Source organism: Pseudopodoces humilis, chromosome 16 (assembly GCF_049639895.1).
Source record: "Pseudopodoces humilis isolate 2021_Gansu_Grassland_sample_001 chromosome 16, ASM4963989v1, whole genome shotgun sequence".
NCBI classification, from domain to species: Eukaryota; Metazoa; Chordata; class Aves; order Passeriformes; family Paridae; genus Pseudopodoces; species Pseudopodoces humilis.
The window spans coordinates 17,427,241-17,453,905 of record NC_142215.1 but is presented as its reverse complement, the minus strand read 5'-3'; the positions used below and the strand labels follow the sequence as shown (position 1 = coordinate 17,453,905).

Genomic DNA, 26,665 nt, shown 5'->3' with positions numbered 1-26,665 from the left:
TGGCAGAACTTTACAATGCATTCCTGAAGGGTAAAATTATGCTAGGGTTGAAAAACTAGAGCTAATAAAACATAGGATAAGAAACAAAGCTGTAGGTAAAAGCTGTTGCTGGTAGCCAGGGACACAGACACATGGAAAAAGAACTGCAAGAAATATGAGCCCAAAGAGACCATCCCAACTTACTGAAATTTCCCTTTCTGAAAGCTGCCAACTTGGCATTTTAAATTCCAGTAGAGCACTGCCAAAAGTCAAATACTCACTAAATAAAATAATAAAAAAATCACCCTTCTGTTAGTGGAATAATAGTTTTAGCTAAGAGTGAGTAATACAATACTTGCAATTTCTGTAGCAGGCACACACTTCACCCAAATATTAGAGGTCTTTGCACCCCAAAATAGTACAGCACTGCACAAGTACATCCATCATCTGTTCTTTGTAGCACCAGAATAAGTTGGGGGTTGAGTGTTTTTCTTCACAGTTAGACTAAGAAGTATCTGATCCTACCACCTCCATAAACAGCAACGCTGTGGATTTTATCCAAAGGTGCTGGTTGTTCATGATTTCCAGGTTAGATTGTTCATTTGAGCATGAAGACAAATGAGAGGAAACTTGGAGATTTCAAAACTGTTGTCTTTCACTTTCAGATCAAAAGCTTTGATGTCAGTGATTAGAAGGGCAGTTTAAATTACATCTTTCATCACCTGAGCCCATTGTCATTTAAGCAGTGAATGCAGAGTGTAATTCTGTCATGTTACAGAAGTCTTCAATGTTGGAGGTGATGTAAATGGAAAAAGGTACTGCCAAACACAGATTAAGGTGGCAGAAACAGAGGTCAAATTTATTGAATTCTTAAATATGTCACACTGCAGTAATACATGATGTGTGATACCTGATCTGCAGCACAAAAGGCAGCTTCTCTGTGAGAAATACAGATGCCTCTTTCATTCCTGGTGAATGGTGGTGGAAGCAATGCAGTCTTTCCAGTCAGCTTTTCTCATCCTCCAGCTCAGTAGATACAGGCTTGAGCACTAAACCAGCCTGCCTGTTACACCCCTCTGTCCGTCCCAGTCACCAACCACTCTGATCAGCCAGAGTCTGAGGTTGTGACTGAGATTTGAGAAGCCCAGGAAGTGTTTCGAGTTCTCTGACACTGTAGCATGAAAAGAAGTTTTGCCAAATTAAAATGACAGGCTTTTGCCATTGTTGTAAGAGCAGTTTTGAAATGTTCTTTTCATATATCGTCCTATATAAGATGGTTCCAGGTTACAAACTTCTTTATGCTCCTTGGTGGTAATCTGGGAATGGGGATATAAAATTAATCTGTTTTTTTTAGTAGAACTTTTTCAGGCTGTTATCTGTCATTTGGAAAGTTGTCATTCCATGCTAAATTGATGATAGTACCTTCCTAGAGTGAAAGCTCTCAGCTCTCAGCACACAGCATTGAGTGACATAGTGGGAAGCTGACACAGGACAGTAAATATTGGGTGAGGTATCAGCACCACCTCAGGGCTCAAACTAGCCCAGCACAATAGGTAGATCCTGTATGAGCTGTGGGATCCTTCTCCTGTGCCTGCAGATCCCACCAGGTTGTCAGGAACTGTACTGCAACTGTGAGCTGCATATCTCCAGAGGGCCAGAAGTTCTTGTTTAAAATTCAGGTTTTAAACAAATAAAAGATCCTGTCCTGTGGGTACAAAGTATATTGGGCCTTCTCTGGAGCTCTGGGGTAGGAAGGGCTGTCAGTCTAGACTTGCCTGCCTTCCTCAAAAGCACATGTCATAAAACTCCAAATTCAGCAGAATATTTCTAAACCAAGCTCTGAATCTTTACCCAGTGTGTATTTGGACAGTTACTTCATGGAAATAGTTCTGTAGGCAGTGAAGAGATCTCAGTCAAGTCCCTCTCTGCACATACCTCTATGTCAGGCAAGGTGTCACAACAATAATCATTATTACAGAATAGCCCCAAATTACTTTATATATATATAAATCAACATTATGTTTTAAATTAGGTTTATGATTGATATAATGTAGATGGTAAAATTTTAAGATATGAATGAAGAGACTTCTTTTATTACTGTGGTAGACTTGTAGAAAAAAAAAGTCCAAAATCATGGAGTTAGATACAGTAAAGAAAAGTCTTACTAATGTAGAAACATAAATTGGAGGATTTTCAATTTTAAAATCATAAAATATTATTGAAATAAGGAAATCTATTCTGAACATATGTTATAAACATTCCCTATATAAGAGAGGGATTTTCATTCCATTAATGATCAAGGTCTTTAAAAAAGATTTAACTTTGGTATTGATCTTACTTTTCAAATTATCATTTTTGGTACTGGCTAATAAAGGCTTGATTGATTCTTTTAATTGAAATTTTGCTGTGGATGGAATAGCACACTATGAAATACATAAAAACACTGTGAAATACATAAAAAAGATCAATTGTTGAAAATCTTAATAACTTCTTAGCCTGTTTCCAGCTTGTTTTGATACTTTTTGTCCTATTACACAGTGAGAATCATTGAGGATGACTTGAGACTTCCAACTGGAAGTCCCGTTTTTCTGATGCTGTACTGCATCTATAGCTAACAATGAAAGTGAAAGCTCCTTCCTCCCTGATGAGTTAAAAAGAAGGGTGTATGAGAGCTGAAAACAGGGCATTGTCCCTTATTGCTTGTAGGGAGAAATCAGAAAATGCAGCATGTCTGAATATTGAGCTCTCTCTGCTGAGCAGATGAACCTGACATTTGATACTTAAGCTTGAAAATTGTGGCCCTGGCAATGTTTAACTGGTTTTTGCTCACCACTAGAAGTAACAGTAGCCAGAATTGAAAACAGAGGCATTTTTATTAACCTGAAATAAAGCAAAATATTAAATACATTTTATATGGAATAACAGTGGGTTGTGTGGTCATATAGATCTCTTGAAATCTGTGTGGAATTGGAGATGTCCAGTAGCAGTGTTGAAGATGACAGTCCTGTTTTCCAGAGTGTGTCACTGTACATATGAGAGCTTGAAGGCCTATTTTGGGCCCTCAGGTCCTGACTACACATCTGGAATGTGCTTGGCTTGTACCCACAGGACAGAAAACAATGAGCAGACTTGGAATGCAAGGAGCATTAATAAAGGCATAGCCATGCTGCCTCAGCTCAGCCTTCCCTAAAAGCAGGAGGGAACACTGAGAATCTCCATGGCAGGTCCTTCATCAGCATAGCAAAGGTTTTTCTTATGTTCCTGTCTTCTCCTGTACTGCCCAGTGTTCATCAAGCCTAGATCCCCCTTTTCCCTATTTCTCTGGACCTTAGGTTGCTGTCCTGGAGGTTTAATTCTTGCTTTGTGGAGAGCTAGAGCTAATGCCTTGTTTCACTTTCACCCACGAGTATGAGTGAATAAATTCACATTAACACAGAGTTAATGCAGATTAAGAACAGGAGGGAAACCAAGAGCAGTACTGCAGTGTAAGACCCAGTCACTGAGGCACAAGGTTTTCCCCAGGAGCAGTACAATGGAGAGCAATAACACAGATACAGGGAGGATACTGCATTGGCCATAAGGGGAATATTGCAAATAATAGTCCCTCAAATTATGTAGGTCCTTGTGAACACCAGCTGTTTGAAAAAATTGCTGTTTTCTCAGTTTAAGAAATGCCTTCAAGCTTTCTCGTTACTCCAGGAAAATACAGTGTCAGAGCAGTGCAGTAATGAAATTGTTGCTGTTATATGTTATCTCAAACCAGTGGTGGGATATATAAATGTGTCAGCAGCTAATGAAGCTGGGTTACAAGCTGCAGTGGCAGAAAGCTGCAGATGCAGGGTCTGATGCAGGGAAACAGTGCCTGTCGTGTCACAGATCTACACGGAAATGGGCTGGGCTGGGCTCAGTTTTATTACAGTAATTAAGATAATGTCTGTTTTGGCTGCTGGATGGTGAATCAGATGGAAGTCTGTCTGAACCTTGGTTTTGCTTCTCAGCGCTTCCAAGGGACAGCAGCTCCAGCAAGTGCTGTTAAACTTAAATTACTGGAAGGTTTCACTTCATCACTTCTGTACAGCACTGCAATCCCTGCTTGACAGTGGGAATTGTAGCAAGGTCTGACAGGTGCTAAATGCTTCTTTGTTCTTCTTTTATTATTATTTTGCCTCTTTATTATGACATCTCTTTCTAAATAAAATAATTTAGACGCAAAAAGTAAAGATGAAAGTTTTTAAATCCCAATAATAAAAAACCCTAACAGATTATACTCTAAGCCTCTTGGAAACTCATGTTTTCATTTCATTCCATATTTTTAATCAGGAGTATATATTTCAAATATACAAACATTATAATGTATACCCTTAGAGAGGCTTGTCTGCTTGTTAGCTCAGCCGGTTTTTAAAACAATATATTTTCAGATATAAACAGTTTGCTCATATTGAAGCTTGGAGAAATTGTAGTTTTATACTTGTTCTGCAGAGTATGCTGTTTTTTATCAAGCTGTATTGAGTTCATGTTTTTAATAAATAGTGGTATATTTTAAGCAACAAAGTACCACTGTTCAGTATCTATCTTTCTTTTCCTTTCTTTTCCTTTCTTTTTCTTTTTCTTTCTTTTCCTTTCTTTTTCTTTTTTCTTTTTTTTTCTTTCTTTTTCTCCCTCCCTCCCTCCCTCCCCTTCCTTTTCTTCCTTTCTTTCAACAGTTTTTTAATTCTTAAACCCTTTTTGTAAATCATAGACCACATGCCAATTCCTGAGACCCCTTGATGGCCAACCTGAAAATCACAGTGGCAGCCCAAAATGAAAATACTGTGCATTTCATCAAAACCTTTTTTTTAAGATCCTGCAGGTTGTTTGACCATAATATAAATATTTGTCTGTTTTTCTGCATACACATAATTATTGTGACTGCTGAAGTTTGAAAGCTTGTTTGTTTTCCCAGCTACATCAGCCAATATCAAAAATCCAGTGGGTCTTGCTTCCCTTCAGGGATTAATTGAAGGGGTTTTGTCCATAGTGACTATTCTACTTTTGCAGCTTTTACAGACTCAGACACAAAGTTTCTTTAAATAGGAGAATTAAGAGGAGTTGCAGCTATAGGAATCTGATCTCTTTTTCAGTTAGGTGAAGTCTGATTTTCTGGTGTGACATTATCATCTTACGTTATGAAGGTTTTTAGGGGTTTTTGCTTCAGTCTGTCCCAACAGCACTGAATTTTCATTGTGCTTACGTTTTGAGGTGAACTAAAAATCTGCTAAAAGTATGAAACCCAGTGTTGTGCAGACTTGACGAAAATCACTCAGAGCAGTAAAGTTTCATGCTGTATTTTCCATCATTTCTTGTAGGATTTTTTTAAATTTTAAAGCCCACAGCAAGTACAAGTACAGGTTCTTTTACCTTTTTATTGTAAACATTTGGGCTTAAAGTGATGTAACCAACAGTTTAGCTCAACAGGAGCCAGTCATCTGTTCTCATACACACTAACTTTAGTATGGGCAACATCCAAAATAAAACTTTTCTGGCAGTTCCTTCAATCCATCAAATCTAAAAGACATATTTTTAATTTCTCTTTAACAGTTTTGTTCTGTAGGACAACTTCAAAATTTTTCATCTTTTCTGTGAAAAAGCTAATGCTTGCATTTAGAGTTAGTTTACAATTGACTTTTTAATGTATATTTTGATTCATTCTCTGCTCCAGAGCAGCACAGAATGGTAAAAAAGGATTTCATCCAGCAATGTAAGATTTCTCATATGGAATTGTTTAAAAATAATGATGGAGTGAGAGTTGAAAGCAAGCTAACTTTAACCTTTGGTAAAATTGGTCAATCTTCTGATTGCACAGAGTCAGAAAAAAAATTCTGTGAGGTATCATATGCAGTAATTAATTTGGGGTTATCATTTGACTGTGAGTGTACTTTTCTGTTTTGTACAGTTGAAAAAGCTAAGAGTGAAATTAGGAAATACTGGTTGGCAGGAGGAGCTGTCCTCTTATGTGATCCTGTGGCAATAAATGTTCTAGTTAGTCGAGTGTAACTAAGTGATGGTTAGCACATTTTGGCTACTACATCCTGCAGAATAAATCCTTGGACATCAGAAGGCATTTTGAAGTGAGGAATACCAGGGAGCCCAGACACACAAAGCAGAGCTGTGCACAGGGTGGTCCCAGAGCTGCCAGCTCTCCCTCCTCCTGCAGCCATCCGGGTCCGTGCCTCCCTCGCAGCCAGGCTGATGTGCCAGCAGGACCTGGGAATTTGTAGCAGGGATCTGCCAAAGGCACAGCTGGCACAGGCAGGTGATGGGGCAGGAAGCGTCTCTGCTGACTCCATTCACTCGCACTCACTTAGAGACCACAGAGCCTCAAAATGAAGGTTTGGGGCATGGATTCAAGGCATAGGGAAAGCAAAAGCCCTGCCATAAATTGTTGTGCAGCGTAGCCCCACCCAAACACACTTAGAACTCTAGTATTTTTTCCACTTTTTATTCTTTGTGGAGTAAATTTTAGGGTCTTAAGGAAAACAGACACAACTATGTTGCTTTTGTTCTTACTGTGTTTTACTAAAATCTGATTTTTCTCTCAGAGAATTGTGGACTATTTACACAGTCTGGAGTGCTTTGTGCAGCACAGGTATCCCTGAAGTAGGCCTGGGACATGGATCCTGGAGGTAGCAGCAGAGGGTACAGCACTGAATAGCTTTTTCAGTAGCACTGAATATTCAAAGACTGTAAACAGAAATAACTCAGAAATTACACTTGTAAGTGCTAATTTCAGATGAGATCACTCCTTACATCACCTGACCTACTGCTTTGTGAAGGTAAAGATGTGAGGGGACAGTGGTGGAACCAGATGGGTGCCAGTAGAGCAAATTGTGTACAGCCCAAGTACTGTCCTGTCATATCCACCTGAGCTCAGGGCTGCTCTGGGACTTGGGGAATTCAGGTTCATGATCCTGCTCAGCCTCTTTCACTCCCTGTGGTCCAGGGAAGCGATGGAGTGCTGTTAACAGACAGAAATTCTCATGGACAGGCATTGTTTTGGGTAAGGTGGTGCTTTCTTGCCTGCTTTATTTGCTTCACTGGGAGAAGTGGAAATGACAGAACAAGGTGATTGATGGTTGCCAAAACTTGGTCATTGCTGAGCTCATGGTTTAATTCCTCTGTTGAAGAAGTCTGTCTGTAATTGTAAAAAGCAGGATTAGTCAGCATGCCCAGCACCTGTGTTGGAGATATCACTGGAACCTGTATTTGTAAGGGTGAGGGGTGCAGGTTGCTCCTGGTCCAGGTACAGGAGAGACTTTTGAGAGCTGTTCCAGTCAAGGGGAAAGCTTCTTACTGGTTCTGCTCAACAGGAATATTCTGAGCCCTCTGAGTGTCTGGTCTTTGCTGTCTTAAACTGAGGTCTTCAAACTTACAGATTATTTTAGAAAATTGGTTTTCACTTCCATTTCCTTTGTTTTCAGTAATTATAAAAGGGAAAAATACCCTCATTTAAGTTGTCCTTTTATAATGTTTTCTCATATAATCTGTCATATTTTCCTTTAATTATAAAAAGAGGAATCATATATACTCTGAATCTTTGTAGTCTCTTTTGATATTGGCACTTTCTTCTTTTTTCTTCTTTTTTTCTTTTTTCTGAAAAATGGAAACATAGTAGATGAGGTAAAAAGCAGACCTTGATGTAGCATATATTCATTGTTACTCTTTGCTGTGTTTTATTAGTGTTTCCTTTGATACCAATATTGACCAAATGTGTTTCCAAAATGAAATTCAGGTCATTTATATAATGGGTTTGAATTAGAATTCAGAAAATATAAAACTTGGGGCTTCACTTTGTGCTTGCCCACCCTCCACACATTATTTAGGCTACAGGGTAGTGATATTCTGAGTCTTCCTTAGTAGTTGTCCTACATCATCTTCTGGGTTAATAATGTGAAAAAACATGAGTAGTAAAAAATCATGGAGGATTATGTTAAGTGTTTTTGAAAGTCTGGATGTGAGAATAGAAAGGGCAGTCCTGAGTTGTCTGTCTGTGCTGATATCCTAGATAACCAAAAACCTCCATTATTTTATGTGCATACCCAAAAGATGGCAAAGAAACCCAGTTCCTGTGTGCACGAGCTGTGCTGGTTTGTACTTACCTGTGCTTTGCTGCCCTGCTGCACTCTCCCATCACAGCATCTGACTGAAATAAGAAGCAGTGTGTTTTACTACTGCTCCAGCACTTCATTCTTGAATTCCTGCAGAAGTGTTTGATTAAGATCATCTGTTCCCAGTAACTGGTTTCACTACTTAGGTAGGCAGTTTGTTCCAGTGCCTGCAGCCCATCACTGTGGCAGGAGAGGCTCCAGGGAGTTCTCCCAGTGCTGCGGGTTGCTGTTGCAAGCAGCAAAGGTGAGAGCAGGCTGCTGGCCCAGGAGAGGGCTTGCATTGGGCCTCTAGGTGCTCCCACAGTGGCCCCAGACTCCTCACTGCTGGCAAGAGCACGGGCACGGGATGTGACGCGAGATCCTGAACGATACAGCCGTGCTGCAATGAAAGAGAGCGTGAGACGGTGCCCTAATTATTGCAAGTCTTCTGGAAATGCTGTGGTTTCCTGGCACTTCAGGCATCAGGTTTTCCCTGGTCCCCAGTTCACTGTTTCTCTAACATTTAGCTCCTTGGACGCTTCTCCTGGACAAGCGCTGCTCACTCTCCACTGCTCACTGTTTCCTTGGCAGGTCCTGGAACATATTTGACAGCGCACGTCAGGACCCCACAGGACTCATAACAGCTCTTCAGGCCACAGATTTGGTGGGAGTCCTGCACATGCTCTACTGTGTCCTTTTCCATGGCACCATCTCAGATCCAAACACAGCCAGCCCTAAAGACAGCTATGCCGCCAACACGGTCCAGGTTGCCATTCAGAGTTTACGTTTCTTCAATAGTTTTGCTGTTCTTGACCTGCCTGCCTTCCAGGTAACAGATGTTTTAAAACTTGTCTTGATGGGAAAATGTTAATTATTGATTATATCTTTGGACTAAGTTTTGTCTTTCAGATCTTAGTTATTGAAGGTGTTTTAAAATACTAGGTTTCATGCATTAAATTTGTAACTATTGTTATGTCTACATGTAGCTGTGGCTGATGAATTTAACCAAAAAGTGAAAATTTAGAATACATTAAATACTGAAACCTAATTATGTCTTCTAACTTCTTTTTCACTTGTTTCTAGCATAGTGTTTTTTATATTTATTAACCTCCAAAAGTGTAAAAAGAAAAATCTTAGTCAAAAGGACAAAATAAGAGTTTTTCTTATGTGAAAGGATTTGCTTTTATTAAAACCACATACTACATTTTCCAGTGCTTTCAGTGGCCACTCGCTTTAAGATTGTGCAGCTGAAACTGATAATTGCTTGATATCATTTTTTTAGCAAGTAAAACTTTGTTGACCAAAAATCAGAAAATATGTTTTCATTATTTTTATTAAATTAAAAAATAAAAAATGCTGAGCAGAGTTCAAGTGTAAATGAATGATTTTGCCATACAAATACTGGTATATTTCTCAGGTAAGTTGTTAAAGTTGTATCGTTAATGTAAAATAGCTGTCAGAAAGCATTGCTTTGAAAACACATTTAGCAGCATCAATCCCACACAATTCAACAGAACAGGTTTCTTTTTCATTTAATGTGCAATTTTTTATATGTTGTACCATACTCTCCATCTGAAATGCATTAAACTCAGCAAGAGCTTTTCACAAGTGAAGAATTTAGTGTGGCTCTTTCAGTTGTTGGTGTTTCTTGCCATGGATTTTCAGTACGTTTGGTGTAATCTGTAACAGCAGCAGCAAGACTTCTGTGTGCAGCTGCAGCACCCACTCCAGTCAGGGTTTCTTTACAGGGACAAAAACAGGATATGGACTGGAGTTTTGTTGCACACACTACTGACTCCCATTTCTATCTGTAAATCATGGTAGTTCCCTCCTGCACCTTGTTCAGCACTTCTTGGTTTGATACTGGCTGTTTATGTGTTGCTGTAGGTGTTACAGGTGTATGCCAGAGTCAGGCTTGAACTGGAACAGGTATAGGTTGCAGGAGAGCTGTAGAAAATCACACTGGCTGGAGGGCTGCTCCCTGAAATCCCAAGAAACCACTGTTCATTTTTAAAACACCATCTCCTGCTTACTATGTCTGTATTTTTCTCTCTACCAACACCATTATATGTCAGCATTTATAATGAACAGTCAGCATTAACTTCCAAATTCCGTGGTCTGTGTTAGTCTGTTCTACCTAAAATGGAGCAAGTCAGTAACTATTGCATGAAGGGTGGCCAGAACCCCAGCAGTGGGAATTGCTTCCCTCAGTTCATGGACACAGGGCTCTGCTCAGGAGGTATCCACCCAGCTGTTTGCTGGACTGTGGGCATGGTGTTGTTTGTCATGGACAGGCACTCTGGGCTAGCCTCAGCAGCTCTCCCTTCCCATGCATTAATGTGATTTGTTTCTGCAAATGTTAAAAATAACATCCACCTGAGGCAGTTTGCTGGACACCCTGACCCTGTGGGCCATGGCAGGCTGGCAGACAGCAGGGGGAAAAGCCTCCTTTATGTGATGTGTGATCATTATCTCTAAGGAATAGTTTTATCACAAATTAGTAGGACTGTGGAATAGGAGGTTCTGATTAGCAGAAGAGGTCTGGTATCCTCGAGTTTGTATTAGCACAGATGGCTCATGGTATATATTTCATTTAATTTGACAGTCTAAACAATTGAAAGATGGTAGTGAGAAACAGCACAGGGTCCTGAGCTGATACTAATTCTGGCTAAAAAGGAAGCATAGTTTCTTTGAAAAATTAGTTTAACTTTTATACAGAAACTCAGGTGCCCTTTGACCTGTTGTTATCAGGGGAGGTTAAACCCAGAGTGTTGGGTCACAGCATGCATGGACAGTACTAATTAAATAAGGATGGACCTGAGAACGTAGCATTTACATGACATAAAACAGTAAATGGTGGCTGTGTTGGGCATTAAATTTTGAAAATACACTGACTTACCAGAACGCTTGAAGTTCAAGATCAAAAGCATCCACAGCTGAGCCTGGTTTCATTGTCAAGGATCCTGCTTTTGTTGGGTGTATTTGGAATTCAGCAAGACTAAACTATGCCACAGCCTGGGATTTATGTATATGTATTTACCACAGGCTACAAGGTAGAAAATGAAGAAAACTCTGAAATGAGATTTTCTCAGGCCTGCATTGCTGTTTTATTAGAGTTAGGGTTCTGTCATGCTCATTCCTTGTGCTTTAGTTTTCCCCTTTGACCCTGTGTCGCTCTATCTGCTTGACATGTTTATTAAATAGAGGCTGTAGGCTGCGCAGATAAAATCTAATTCTGAATCTCCATGTTACAGCAATTTGCCTACTTTTAAAAAACATTCCAAGAAGCTTTGCAGCTGAGTGTTCTCTCCTTCTGGATGTTTCTAATTTCTTGTAGTGTTTGAAAAGTCATTATTTGTTATTAATCATTGTATTCCATTCAGAGCATGAGTTATTAACGAGAAACGCATTTTGCTCTGTTGCAGAAATGAAGATGGTTTGGTTTGTTTTGCTTATTTCTAAGAGATATTACTAAATTTTCCTGGGTCATGTAATATATGACAAATGAAATGGTCAACCTAATGCTACTCTGAATGTCAAATAAGCAGAGTCCAGTTTTTCCTTTGTCCCTTGAAAATTTGAATTTATTCTTGCTTCTATGGCTTTTAATGTCGTATTCTTACTGTGAACAGTAAGTGGCTGAAGAAAGAGATCTGATTCTGGCCTTTCACAATGAAGAACATAGTCTGCACTTTGCAAAAAAACCCAGAAGGGTGCAGCTAATGTGTACACAATTCACACAAGTTCTAGAACGTACTACTCGAGTGTAATTTCTATTCCTTGGCCTTTTTTTCAGTCGATTGTGGGAGCTGAAGGACTGTCCCTGGCCTTCAGGCACATTATCAGCTCCCTGCTGTGGTACTGCTCCCAGCATACCTGTGAAGGATTGCTGCACGAAGTCATCATTTGTGTTGGCTACTTCACTGTAAACAACCCAGATAACCAGGTAAGGCAAATGGAAAAGGGGATCAGAAGTTATCAAGGGCACATTTAGTTATGGATTCCTCCAGGAAATTCATCCTCTCAGCATTTGAAGCACTTGGGATTCCTGTGAGCACAAACGGATGTGTTTGCAAAAGAGAAACTGAAGTTGTGTGTTAAGACCAACACACAATTAAAAAATGAATTTTGTGTGTCCATTTGGAGTTGTTACGCTGCCATTGCACTGATTTGAACTGGCCTTGCTCCCTGCCAAGGTATATTTAACATCAGATATTTTTAATTCTAAGTTAGCTTCACATCAGCTTGATCAGATGGTTGTGGTATCCAAGTTAAATCTTTTTAAGGCCAACTAAGCTACTCTCCAATGTAGACTTGTCCTTGAATGCCAGTATAACTGTCTCCCTGCTTGACAGTGCTCAGGTTTAAGCCATTCTTCTCCATGAATCTTTTCAGTCATAAACGAAATGCCTTATTCAAGAAACAATGGAAATTCCCCTTTAGCTTCCTTGATAGTTGTCCACTTTTGCCACTGGACTTTGTGATCTCTCTTACTGGCTTATAAAGTAACATAGACACAAAACTCAAAAAATATTTCAAATATATTGGTCTTAAAAATCTTCTGGTTTTCTCAGCTTATATGTAATATCTCAGGGTGTATTGGGCAGAGCTTGGCAATGGCTCTTTGAATATGTGAAGCTGACTGTAGGTACTGCATTACAGTGCCCACATGTTGGGCGTGAATCAGGTGAATGCTGCATTTGAATGCAGCTGAATGTAGTGAAGGTACTCACTGTGTTCTCTATCTGTGCTTGTACCACCTGGTTCTCTGTTTTGCTCAACTTTTGGGATGGGGTTGAGGGTGAGGAGCTCAGTGCCCTCAGTTCAGCTGATGAGCAGGAAGAATAGTTAAAACTTGTCAGGAAAGTTTTTAGAGAAAAGCTGCTCGATAACATTCTTACAGTTATTGACTGTAATGGGAACACCGTAGTATCTTAAAGCTGACAATGCTGTCACAAGTATTACATAATTAATTAGTGATATTTCTGTGGGATTGGCCACAGCTGGAGGGAGGATGCTGCAGCCTCCCTACCCTGTGTGACCAAGTCCCACTCAGGATCTGGAGCTGCCTGTTGGAAATGCTTCAGAATGGTCATTTCTAAACCCCGTGTGGTGCTGCTGCCACTTTGAGTCCCTCGGCTGCCCGACAGGTCGAGCTGGCCCCCAGAAGTGCCAGCAAACTGTGTTGTCTTCTCTGTGCAGTTCAAAAATTTCTCTTCTGGCACACGAGTCCAAACAGATGTGATTCATTGCATGGAGGACTTGGCACTGCAGGAATGGTGCAGCAGAGGGATTTCCTGCAGCAGTGCTGGTGTCCGAGGGAAGGTCCGGCTGTGTGAGTGGGCACTGGGCGGTGGCTGTGGGGCTCCACGGGTCCCAGGACACTGAGGGGGAGCCTTTGCTGCAGCTGTGCTTTCACAGCTGGGTCCTGGAGTCTTCACCTTGTGCTCTTGGGGCTGAAGGTGGCTTCTGCAGCTCTCAAAATCAGGTTTAGGCTTTCAAACAGACATTCATGGCTGTCAGTCCTTTTCGTACCCTAAAAACTCTCTTTTAGGGTGGGTTGCTATGGAGGTACAATCTCAGACGTCATGACATGCCTAACTTTCTATGTAATTTCTAATATTCCTCACTAGTAAGATTTTAACTGAGGAAGAGGCTTTTGGGTTCAGCTTTTTTATTTAAAAAAGCATCTTGAAAAACTGAAGCTTTCTTCACTCAGGTACTTGAAAAATACTGGGAAGGTTTTTTAGTGAAAGGAAGTAATTTTTCTTTTACTACCAGGCAAAGCAGTGCGACTTGCTTATGATCATTATTTTAAGGTGCTCTTTGTGTTGTGACTTCCACTAGACAGGCTGCTTTTCATGAAGAGGGAAGTGCTTTCTATTCATTCAGTTATGGTTTAATTTTTTATTATGTTAAGAGCTTCCAATTTTTTCTTTCGTCGTTGATCATCTGGGGAGTCCTACTAAAAATAAAAAATTGGTCTCACAGTGAAAGTTTTCAAATAGTAGGCTTGAAGTCCTGGCAAGTACAATGTAATAAAAATAGATACAGTAGACTTGAGCTACAAAAACAAATTTCTGTAAAGCCAGATAGCTCTATTTAGTATTTGAACCAACTTCAACTGTGTCAATAATTGACGTATTTTGAGGCAAATTCAGGTTCTTCTTGGAGTCAAATGTGCATTTGTTTGGAAATATTTGTAGTTTAAAGTAGTTTCCTTTCTAAATTTGTATTTCTTATTACAAACAGAGATATGTTTTCATTGCTTTCAATATGCAGAAAAAAAAAGGACAAACAGTTGTTTGGAATTCTCAGTGTTTCTTTTTGTGGTTCCTTTGTCTATCCACATCAACAGATAAATATCCAAAGCAGCATGCTGGAAGAGGGGAAAAAAAAGGCAACTTAATTTTTTTTTTTTTTTTTTAAAAAAAAGCAAGGCAGTTCCCCAGTTTGGACGATAGATAGATTTCTAAAACAGAAATTTTACAGCTTGTCAACCTTAGCATTGACCTTCTGTAGTAGTACTGTGATTTCAGTAAGTGAACTACTGAACTACTATGCAGTCAAAATCATAAGAGGGCAATTTCCTAAATATTTCACATTCATAGAACAAAATCTTCCAAGAGTATCATAAGCCAGTCATTTAATATAATATAGGTTTGACTTTGTTAATTACGCCGTCTGTAAAAGTCTTTATATTTAGTTGAGTAGCAGATGAAAAAGGAAGGAGGAAAGTGTTTTCCTCTTGTGTAGCTTGCAGATTTGGATTTCCCCACAGCTCCAGGAGCCCTCAGCCCCTCCCGGTGTGTCCCACACGCAGAGGCTCTGCCTGAGCTCCCACTTGGTGTTTCCACCACGCCTGCAGCTTGGGCCAGTCCCAAGTGATTCTGTCGAGGAGCAGTGAGGACAATGGATTCCTGAGGAACACATTCCTGAGTGTTTTGATAGTCCTTGCTCTGTTTATTTTAAAAAGACTGTGATTTTGCTGACTCTGCCCACATATAATATATTAAGTAATATTCCTTTCCTTCATTCCTATTTTGTTTTAACATTCATAAAGCTTTTCCAGGGCAGTTGCTGTCACTGAAGAAATAAATCTGTTATGAAAATGAAAATTGCAAAAAGCGAGGAGTGTTTCTTTAATATTTGAAATGCTCCAAGGCCAGCAGTGAGGCCTGAGCTGCCCTGTCTGTTTTGTATCGGCACGTGAACTTGTGTTTACTACAGAGTCAGACAGCCCCTGCTTCACAGGCCAGCTGAGCTTTATTGGGCATCTGTTCCTCAGGAAGGGTGAGCAGGGAAAAGGAATTCTTTTTTTCTGGCCACCATTTAATCTACTGCCATACAAAAACAGGTCCCATGATACGAAGGACAGACATGTAAAGCTAAACTGTGTAATAAAAATAATGTTCAATCTTTCAATAGCCAGCCCTATTATATCAGACTGTAGAATTACAGTTTCTAATTAAAATGTTCATGTTAATTAAAATTATCCTTCTATTTCATTACATTTTTATTCCCTTTTATTGTTTGATTTAATTAGTATAATGAATGTAATTAGCATGTGCTGTCAACTCACCTTATTTGCATATTATATTGAATAATTGAATGTGGTCCTGTAATTAAATTAACAGGAATGACAGATGATTTGCTTTCTTTCACATTGCTGCATTGGGAATAGAAATCTTTCCATATTCATTGCAGTTAGGGAGTATTTTTCATCTGAAAAGCCCTCACAAATCAGATCCTCAGACTCAGGATCTTGCAGACAGTCTCCGAAAGAAGTTGCATTGTTCATTTGTAATGCTGTGCCTTTATTTAAATAAAAATAGTTTTTGTTCTCCCAGTCTTTGGTGCACAGTGTATTTAGCGTGCTCTGGAAGAATCCACCAACTTTAAGGGCTTGTAAGATATAAACTGTATGCTTCTAGAAGATACTGTTGCTAGATTGCAAAACAAAATAATCTCTTTCATTTCTGCTGAAAGAGGAAAAAGTGTGTGCAGCTTTTCCAGAACTTCATTATAAAATTAGGCTTGTAGATAGAAGGAAAAAGTTCTCTTAGAAGATTCTAAAAAATTTACATGTACACTATGTGTCCTTGAAGAAGGGATTTCATTCCCAAAAGTCTTCCAGCTGAGTAAGTCTAACTTATTTCTCTGTCCTCTATTCCCAGACATTTGTGTCCATAACAAGGTATGTTATTATAAACTCACAAAAAATTGAAATGTTATTATCTAATAATCCATATGCTGAAAATAGAAGCACATGGAATTAGATTTAATAGTATCAATCACCTACTAGAAATTACTCCTTGCTATACAGGTGTGGAAAATTTGTTGCAAAACATGTTTCAGACATCCCAGCTAACTCCAGGTAAAGGAGTAAGGAGCAGTGATATTACAGGATATTTTGAGAGGGAATTTCTCCTATGTTAAATATGTAAAACATGACACAGCAATATCACAGATAAAAATACAATGTGTAAAGAAATTGAAATATTGTATGGTACGCACACTTTGAAAAGGATCTTGAAATTTAGGGCTCACTCATGGCACCCAAAGCATGGTAGTTAGTCCCCAAGAAAGGCTTCATCCCAAGATTATTCTCCCTTTTTTTTTTTAAATGATTGACTTATAGACATATTTTTTTAGTAATTCCTTTTGTGCAGTAAGTCCTTGTGTCATAAAGTGCACAAGAGCCTTTGTTCCAGAGTGTATATCACAAATCTGTGTATGACATCCTGGCTGTGGTTGCAAGTACTGGGCTGCAAGGCACACTTACAAAGGGACTTTAGAATAAAAGTGAGCTTCTGGAGGGAAATTATTTTGTGCTTTTGACAGAGCTAGTACATACTGAGTTTTAGTATGGGTCCAGTTTTCTCTAGTGTTAGCGGGAAGGAAGAAAAATACTTCTAAAATGGAAAAATTGTGAAAATCAGAAGTCAAAAGGAAAACTTGCAAGTTATAAACCTATGGAGAATTTCCATATGGGTTGTTTACTAAAGGCCATCATTAAACTTACATAGTTTATGTTGCTTCTGGGGATGTGGAAGGACTGGAATGATTTTGATCTGGTAGGTAAACTTTATGAAAATACAGCACAAAGTAAAGGTGTGGGAATTGGTAGTTACCATGCAATTAACATCCCTATCTGTAAGTAAATAGGATCTGAAACAACTTAATTCTGATTTTGTTAGTTTCTTCTCAAACAGGGATTTTTGGGAGTATTGATTTCATGTTGAGGTTATGGGTTTTTTCTTTAAATTTTTTTTTTAAAGCCCACACCCTGATGTTTTAAAGCTTTATAGGTTTGAACAAGAAATACGCCTGGTAAATTTTGTGGAATAGCTGATTTTAGCAAGTGAGTGATTCATGTGAAGTTGTAGTCTTGACTCCCATTTAGAAGCACTTCAGCTTGTGAACAGAAATCCCGTAAGGATTAAAGTGCCCGAGTTAGAGCGGAGTACATTAAGGCAGCTCTGTAATGTATGCTTTGGCTCTCGCAGCCTTACATCCTCAGCCACATAAATTCACTTAAGTGAACCAAGGTCTTCAGGAAAGATGGCATTCCTGTCTGGGCAGTCAGGGAAAAGTGGGAATACCTTTTAGGTAATTTGTCAGACACCTCTGTTGTTGTTTGAGCTTCCTGATGAACTTCTTCTTTTTAAGAATGATCTATGACAAAGCAAATCAAGTATGTTAGAAGCATTTGGGACTGCACATTTCATGTGTCACATATTAACTGTATTTCTAACATTACAAAATGCATCTTGGATTTTTTGGGGTTTTTGAGAGGATGTGGGGAAGGTAATTTAATATGAGCAAAGACTTAGCATGAGGTAGAGTGTATTTAGTTTCAGTTCATGATGACTGGCTGATTCCTGTAGGCAGATGAGAGCTTGTATAGGAATTAGTGTGAGAAATTAATGTATTTGGATTTACCTTGCTGTCTTCCTCTCAAACTGTAAACACGAAAGAATAAATTTATCTCCCAGTGTCATAAAAGCCAGTACTTTCAACAGCCTTCAAATACAGCCCATAACTGAGGCTTAGAGAGGAAGAGAGGGAGCAGTCGGCTGATGCCGCCTCCGGAGAGCGACATTCTAAATCTTACTCCTGGGTCGGGATAAAAGGAGTTTGGTGGTCTCAGCTTAATCCCCAGCGGAACTTTGTCCACATCGAAAAAACACCACAGAGTTTGGCATGATCCTGCTTAATAAGCAGTTTGTTCCCAGCTCAGACCTGGGCCTGGGCCTGGCTGGGTTTGGACGGAGGCAGGAGCTTGCGCAACGCGCGCCGTCCTCCTGCTCGCTCCCACCCAGCGCGGCGCTCGCCCCTTTGCTTGGGAGCTGCTTTTCACGCCGAGACTTGAAACAAAGTCCAAAGCCTGCAAATATTTAATCAGCCTTGTGAGCTATTGTCTGTCTCGCGTCATGTGTGAGGGAACTCCCTGTGCTTGTCTCATAAACTCCCGGTTTTCCAGGCCCTGCAGAGCCGCAGTGCCTGTCCCCGACATGGGCAGCCCCATGCAGAGGCAGCGTCAGCCTGCTCTGTGTTCCCAGCAGCTGACAGTTCTTCCTTGGATGCTGCTCTGAGGGTGGGAGCCTGCAAGAGGCCCAGAGAAGTCTCCCTAACCCGTTGTGTCATGTTCAGCTCAAGTCACACTTGATTGAAGTGATACTGAATCATAAAGAACAAAATGCATTAATGGAGTACTATGGAAAATGTTGCTCGTCTTCCTCTCTCCTTAGTAAAGGGTAAATTGTAGCTCATTTTTCATGGCAGAAAAGCACATTTTCTTGCTCTCTGTTTGAAGCTTTGTCTCGGCCAGCTCTGTAATATGTCCAGTGGCTCAGTGTTTCACAAGCTTTTTAGTTGACGATTGGATACTTTGACAAACCCTTTACATTTCTTGTGGAAGCTGTAAGACAAAACGTGCTAGGAATAATAATTCCAAGACTAGCTATATAGCTTACTTGTGAATAGATTTCCAGAGTGTGACAGAAAACATTTGCTTTTGAAGAGAGAAAATGCTCTAAGACACACAAAAAGATTTTATGTGTTTAAACTGTAACGTTTGAATTATTCACACCTTCTGGGGATTTTGTCCCAAACTAGCTCTGTTTCCAAGGATGCTGGCAGAAACCTCAGGCAATAGTTTGCTTGAACTTCTGTTGACTGGTCCTGTTTCTTCTCTACCCTTTAAATCATCTTAATTCAGATCAATTGGATTTCATTCGGAGAAAATTACTGGAGAATTGTGCCCAAAGCAGCAGGCTAAGTTTATAAGCGGTTCATCATCGAAGCTGAAGATGTTATGTGTGAAGATGATTCTTCAAAAACAGTGCAGGGCTACTAAAGCTAATTCTTATCACTGCAGGGCTCAGAATAATACCTGAGGATTTGAGATGTGTCATGATGGGGTTTTGTACTTTATCTGACAGAATATATGTATTTCTTACACATTGGATCTATAATAATGTTTTCTGATTAAAAATTATTAAGCCAAGACTTAAACATATGAAGCTTCTGTTACATTATTGTGGAAACAATGAAGCTTAGAATTTTCTGGAAAGCAGTGATACCCTTTGGTTTAACAGGGTCCTTAAGTATATGATAAACATGAAGTGTGAGAAAACCCTCACATTTAAATATTTCTTTTTATGTTAATAAATGCTAAAATGCTATCACTCTGAAAGTTAGGCTTTTCCTTAGTACCTTTTCCAGGTCAGATGTTAGATTATTATTTTCTCCTGTAGCATGGACAAGCATTAAATTCACAAATAACCTCAATGCATGTTAGAATTACTTCCATTTTCCTTTCATCACACTGTAATGAAGTTTATATTTTACAATATTTGTTTAACATTATTTATTTATTGATGAATTTAATCTTATATATACTTCATTTGTTATCTTATAACTAAAGCGACTTGTTAGTTGTTTTTTTGGGCTGCATTTTTTCAAAAGCTTTGTATAATGAACTTTTGCTAGATTTTCCACTAGTATCACTTTTGATAAACGTTTTTACATTTTCAGTGCATCACTGTCCTGATGGTTGGCCCTTGTCCTATCCTAAATGTTCATATGTCTTAGGATGATTCCACAAAAACTGATGCGAGAATGTTTTTCTGTGATGAATACACAGAGCACCCCTGAATCTGCTTAAACCATTGAGCTCTGAAAGGATAGTGCTTAGAATGTGGTTTGTACGAGGACTGATGTTATTCCTGAGCACCCTTATCTTCTCTCTGAAAGCTTACACATAATGCTAAGAAAATAAACACTGGAATTTTTCAAATAGACAAAATTCTTATTTTTAAATTTGAATGTAGCATTCTGAAACTTCCTTTTTCCATGGAAATGGTGCTCTGATTAATGAGAAATGCTAGGAGGAATTTAAAACATTTTTTGCTCAGAGCTTTGCCAATAGTGGAGTTTGCAAAATGGAAAGAAAAGAGCTTGACCTTAAAACAGAAGAAGAGCCTTAAGTGGTGACATATTCTGCTGATTAAATGCTAGCAGTATGAGATCTGTTTATATAGAAGCAAAGAAATAATGCAGATCTAACTTTGAAGAGAAACTCTGGGCTACTAATATAAAGACTTATTTCTTTTACAAAGTTGTAAATAACCTGACATCAAACAAAGGGATTTAACTGTTTGATGGAATACTGTTACAGGAGTTAGATGCGCAGTTCCTGTTCAATTAAGTTATTACTTGTTAGTACAAATTAGAATTGGCATTTATATAAATGATAAATACATGGATAAGAAACATTAGTGGTTCCCATACTGACTACCATTTTAAGATGCTAATGTTTATAATGACCATGTTGAAGTTTGGAAGCACAGGTCATCTGAGATAGCAGAGAAGGCAGGGAGTGCCCCTCAGAGAACAATTAACTTTTTAGGCTGAGTTGTTCTAAGAAAATTGCATCTGAACGTGAACTACATTATAGCAGAAGAGCACAGGCAAGTAAAAGGCATATCTTAATGCTTTGTTTCATACAAATGAAAGGAAATTTGAAACTAAAGGAAATGAAAGGGAAAAAAAATGTTGGGAAGTATGTTTTTCTAGAAAGTGAATTAATCTCCCGGTGATAAGTTTTGTTTATGTACAAATACAAACTGTACTTGTTTCAAAGTACCTGTGGAACACCCAATTTCATTGCCAGGTTTTTCTCCAAGAGCCAAAGAAGGTTTTGCTTCATGAAGTTCTGAACTTTCCAGCTGCTTGTTCCTGTATCTGCATTAGTATAACTTTGTCTCAGTTTTCACTTGAGAAAAGAGCTACAACTCCTAATATTTGGTCAAAATAAACACAAACCATCAGCCTGACTCTAGACAGTACTAAGAGCATGGCATTTTCATGCAGGGTTAGTCACACAAGAGCAGTGCACTTGGATGACTTGTTAGGTTTTGTTCAAAGCTCAACATTTGGGTTTGTGCCTACAGATTTCTGTTCTCTCCTTGGCAATCTTTTTCCTTTCTCTGCTTCCCATTTTCCCTTTCTTTTGTGGGTGAAAGGAACTGATGGGCTGCAGAAAGTAGTTTCCATGGCCTGGCTGGGAATGGTGATGGGAGGCACTGCCAGGAGCTCAGATGGCAGCACAGCTGCTGGGTGTTGTCTCCACCTTGTGCCTTGGCCATGCTCCTGCCCCTTCCATGTGCCCCAGCATTGCCACTGCTGCCAGCCCTGCCTTTGCTCCCAAAGTTTCTTCCCAAAGTGAATCACTTCTCAGTTCTTCGTTTTGCCCTTCCAGACAAAAAGTTTTCTGCTGGCTTACTCTCCTACCTGACTACAAAATTAATTAGCTTCTTTAAAAGATAATTCTGGTAGTTTTATTGTATATATTGACATGAATGATGTCTTTACAGCACTGCAAACATCCAAGTGAAGAAAGAAAACCTAAATCCACCAGTAGAACTAGACTAAATATTGCTCTAAAAATCAGCACTTCCAGTCTCCAGTAATCCTGGACTAACCTTGTGTAGCACACAAGCAGTGAAAAAGTTCTTGGTCTGACACTGAACCATTTATTTTGTTATTTGTAATAAAATATCTGACAATATTTAACATACAAGCATAGAACCATTGGAAACCAATCTGGGAGTCGTAATCTTCTTTAAATCTCTGGAAGATTGCAAGCAGAGTTTTAAATCGAGTTAGTTCCTCTTTTTTGAATGCAGTTACAACTTGGTAAAATAAACTCAGATTGTCACCAAAAAAGCTACTCCATAAAAAATCTTCATAGGGCAGTTTAATTTAACTGCTGGTTCTTGACAAATTACTAGCATGCATCTCCTTTACGTGTCTATTCAGAACATACGAATATACAAATTATATGAAATATGAATTATCAATTCACTTTAATGTAACTAATACTTGTTCAGTATTTTACAGAGTCATTCTTCAACTTTCTAAATGACATTTTAGTTTAGTTTTGTTGATGTTTGTACACTTAGTTATCTGATTATGAAAATATAGTTTCAAAGGCAAGAGGATTCTTATTTTAGTTTTCTGTAAAATTAACTGTTGAATTGGTAAGATTTTACATCTGATTTGACATGTAACTGCTGAGACATTCTGTGTCATTGCTGTACCATTCCAAAGTTCTGGATCCTATAAATTATGAGGATTATATTACCCTCCTTTGACAAAAATACATACATATGCATTTTAAAGTAAGGGTAGTTTTCACTGATAAAAGGAATACAGAGAAAGATTAAGTACAAATATATATATGCAGTCTGTAAATAGAATTAGGGGGTGTTCAGCAAAACATCTTTCCCTTGCTAGTTCTTGGCTGAAGGCTGCCCCTATGTGTGCTACTCATTATCTCCCTGCAAGGAAGGAAAGGAGCTGCACTTTTATGATTCTTATTCCTGCAGTAGCATCAGAACATTAATTCTGGGGCCCTTGGAGCTCACTGAAAACTGAAATGAGCTGCAGAGTTCCCCTTTGCTACCCAGAGGAGAATCATGCCCAAGTTTTTTTGGTTCATATGGTCTATTAGTTCCTCAGAAAAGGCATTCAGTCCTGGGATGTTCTCCTTTGCAAGGTGTCAGGAAGCAATGGCAGGAGAGGAAGGCTGCTGTCCTGGTGGGCATACAGGGAAGAACTTGGTATCCAGGATGGAATATCCATATGGAATATCCTTCCAGCCTCAGCTCTGGAGCCAGATGCCCTACCTGAGTGACAGAGGAAGCCTTATCTCCCAGCAGAATGATGAGTTCCCCTCACTACTTTATTACTGTTTCATACCACATGGAGCTTTTAATTTTTTTGATTGATTGTCCTATTTTATTGCTCAAGTGCTGTGTGGCATATTGCTGGCTTTTGTCATTGGAGTCTGTTTTGAAAGACTGACTTTTACACTGCTTCAGGCTTTCACAGTGAGAACTGCAGCAAGTGGCCAAGCAATACACTTTATAGTGAATATTGGCATGAGTAAACATGAGGAAAACGTGGATTCCATCTAGAGACTTCAGAAATCGTGGATCATGCTTTCCTAAGTGATAAACTTCAGAAATACCAGTACAGTGGATGGGGATGATTATTGCACTTAGGAGAGCAGAGTGCACTTCCCAAAGAGTCACACGGGAGCATGGATTGCTGGTAGGGCAGAGGAGAGAGCCTGACCCCCTGGCTATTGGAGATTAAGCAAATTAGCAGGACCTGCAGAAGGCTATAAAGTGGTGGGAGTGACAGAAGATAACTGATAGGCAACCCTAAAAGGTGTTGCTCAGTCAAAAGTTCCCACAGGTCACCACATCACTCATGGTGCCGGACAGTCAGCTGTGGATGCAGCAGGCGCAGCAGGCGTGGTGGGGAGACCTGGAAATGCAGACAGACACCAGGCAGGCAACAGTGGAGTCCTAAAAGTGAGGATTTCAGTTCCTTCAGTCTCTCCTCAGCAGCCTTTTACATTGAGAGCAGTATTGGCCAGTGCTTTTGGGTGTGCTAAACCTGAGTTCTCACCCACTCTGTAACGGGGCTCCACCTCCAAGATGGATCAGGGCCTGGAGTTTGGCTGGTGGCACAAAGGAAAGCTTCCTTCATTCATCATGAAATAACATTTCAGAAACCTGTTTGCTGTGTCTCCTACCTCTGTGTTGTTTGAGTCTTCACAGGATTGTTCCAGCATTTAGTACATGTTGGGCCATAAATAACATAAACTAAGCTGGAATGTATTCCAGCTAAGCACAGACAAAACCAGTAAAGTTGTATGAATATCTAAAAGTTTTGAGAATAAACAACATTTTAAAAAGAGATACAGAAAGCATCAATGTGAGTTGCCTGCTCTGGATTTTTTTTTTTTTTCTTTTTAATTTGGTAGCTTGGACTAATTTGATAGGTCTCAGTTCAGAAAAAGAAATTCAAGCAAATATTAGTGGAACATAGGCACATAGCTGAAGTTAAGCAGGTGCTTAAATGCTTGGCTATACAGAAATGCAGTGATTTAATTAGGCTCTTGTTACATTTGACAGGCATATCTGACTTGCAGGCTAGAGAGAGAGAGAAACAAGAAAAGCTAATTCTAGATTAATGCATCTGGATCCCAGTCTGTGGCAAGAGGGGAGGCAAGCTGCATTTCAGTAAGGAGTTTGTATCTTGTATGAGAGCAGTTTGTAAGATGAGTATTCCATATTCCCAGCCTGCAAAACTCCCTGGGATTACTAAGCCAAGTTACTGTTCAAACAAAAAAAAAAAAAAAAATCAAGCAAGAGAAGTGCAAGGTTTTCATTTGTTTTCTTTGTTGTTCATCTGCTAAGTCGACTGCTGGCCTTCATTTTCTCCACCCATTGACAGTGAAACAAGGATTATGTCCTCTGCTGCAAGTTTATTTGATTGGGTTTTTTTCCAGTAAGGGGTGACTCATGTTTTTTTTCTTCAGAGTACATAATACAGTGTATCAGGTTTAGTAGCTGCATTAGTACAATGAGCTGAAATCATTAAATTGATTCCACATGTGATAAACACCAGATTAAAACAGTCAACAACCCCTCTTTATACCTTCCTATCTTTAATGTTGATAACATCATAGTAGTAAAACTGTTGAAAAGAAAAGGATAATGAAATAATTCCATGGAAGCTATTTGGGTATCTGCACTGTGAGTTTGGCAGGACTTCACTAACTATCCGTGGCATTTTTAGGACAGGTAAAGGAAGTGATCTGTGAAATGAAAAATTAAAAGTCCCAAAAACTTCTTTGCCTCTGCCTATTCATCAAGGGTATGGTGGCCATGAAAAAGAAATCAGGAGTTTTCTCGTTCTGTCCTGCAAATGCCAATTGTAGTTATTTTTGTACCAATTATGATTGACTTTATATACGTTTCTGATTGTAGAATTTACAACAGAAAAATAGAACGGTATAATAACCACTCTGGTTAATTTAAAATTTCAACAGTACTCCCAAACTTGGGGGGCACCTCTTGCTTACAGGGTGGGAGCTGAGAGTTTAGAATCCTCCAAATGCTTCAGTGGTATTTTCCTCAAAACAGTGTCTGAATGTATGCTTAATTGTCAATTTTTTGTCTGTCTTTTAAAAATTCCTCCTGTCTTTAAGGGCATTAAGACATTGCTGCCAGTATTTTGAAAGGTTTTCAATGTCTTTTTTGACTGGTGAACTGAAACAAATGCAAACTATTATTTTGTTCATCTTGTTTTTAAACTGAAGTGCATTATCAACTTAGTGTGTGCTCTGAAGGTATTGTTAAAAGTGCTTTGAAAACTTGTAAATCCCTGTAATTTATGTTCCTGTAGCCTTAACTGCTTCTTTCTGTCCTTCTGGTTTTAATTTGAATGCAGTCTTGTCTGGGTGTGTACCTGTAAAATTGTGTTTTTCCAAGTACAATTTACAGTCGTGACCCTCAGTTTTACAGTGTTCCAACCTTATAGGAGCTTCCTTCTATGCCAAAAAGCCAACTTTGGGTCAGACGGCTCTTTCATATTGTAATTGTCTAATCAAGGTTACTTGGAACAGATCTGATTTAGGCATTTTTTAGTTTATGGCAAAGATTTTATAAGAATATCAAGTGAATTGGAAAGGTTTCTTTGTAGGAGACCAGTGATAGCATTGCCTTATTTCTTCAGATGTATACAGTTGTAAACTTAGCCTTCTTCATGACAACAGTCCCATTTATCTAAACAATTCTCCTTTTAGAGCCAATGGCACTGATAGAAACTGAGATAAGGAATACAGATGGGAGGATCTCTCCAAGTCTCTCCTTACAGAAACTCCTCTCTGGGCAGCTCACAATCCCCTTTTCTTTTTGGTGCCTGAGAATGCATGGCAGACATCTCCCATGAAACACAGTCCTCTCGAATTGCCAGCTCCAGGAAAGGATGGTCAAGCTTCAGGATTGTTTTTAAAATCCTGCTGATTTTTTCCAGGATTTTTTTTCCCCCCCACGCTCAGTGTGTTTAAGTGGCAGGCGTTGGAGTTTTGTGTTTCACGGCTCTAACTTAGAATAGTCCCTGAGCTATAATTCTTTGTCTTTTGAATTAAGGTATTAAATGATCTGTTTTATTGTATTCTGTAAATTAATCCCTTC

The 26,665-nt window shown here is 39.2% G+C and overlaps 1 protein-coding gene across 3 annotated transcripts in view; it reads left to right on the top strand.

Moving 5' to 3' along the window:
• Positions 1-26,665, top strand: part of SCAPER (S-phase cyclin A associated protein in the ER) — a 133,820-nt gene that overhangs the window by 102,108 nt on the left and 5,047 nt on the right. For all 3 annotated transcript variants that reach the window (XM_014251020.2, XM_088063278.1, XM_088063279.1), the window contains exons 28-29: positions 8,694-8,931; positions 11,899-12,048. In XM_014251020.2, coding sequence (XP_014106495.2) covers positions 8,694-8,931; positions 11,899-12,048 — 388 coding nt within the window. The remainder of the gene's footprint in view (positions 1-8,693; positions 8,932-11,898; positions 12,049-26,665) is intronic.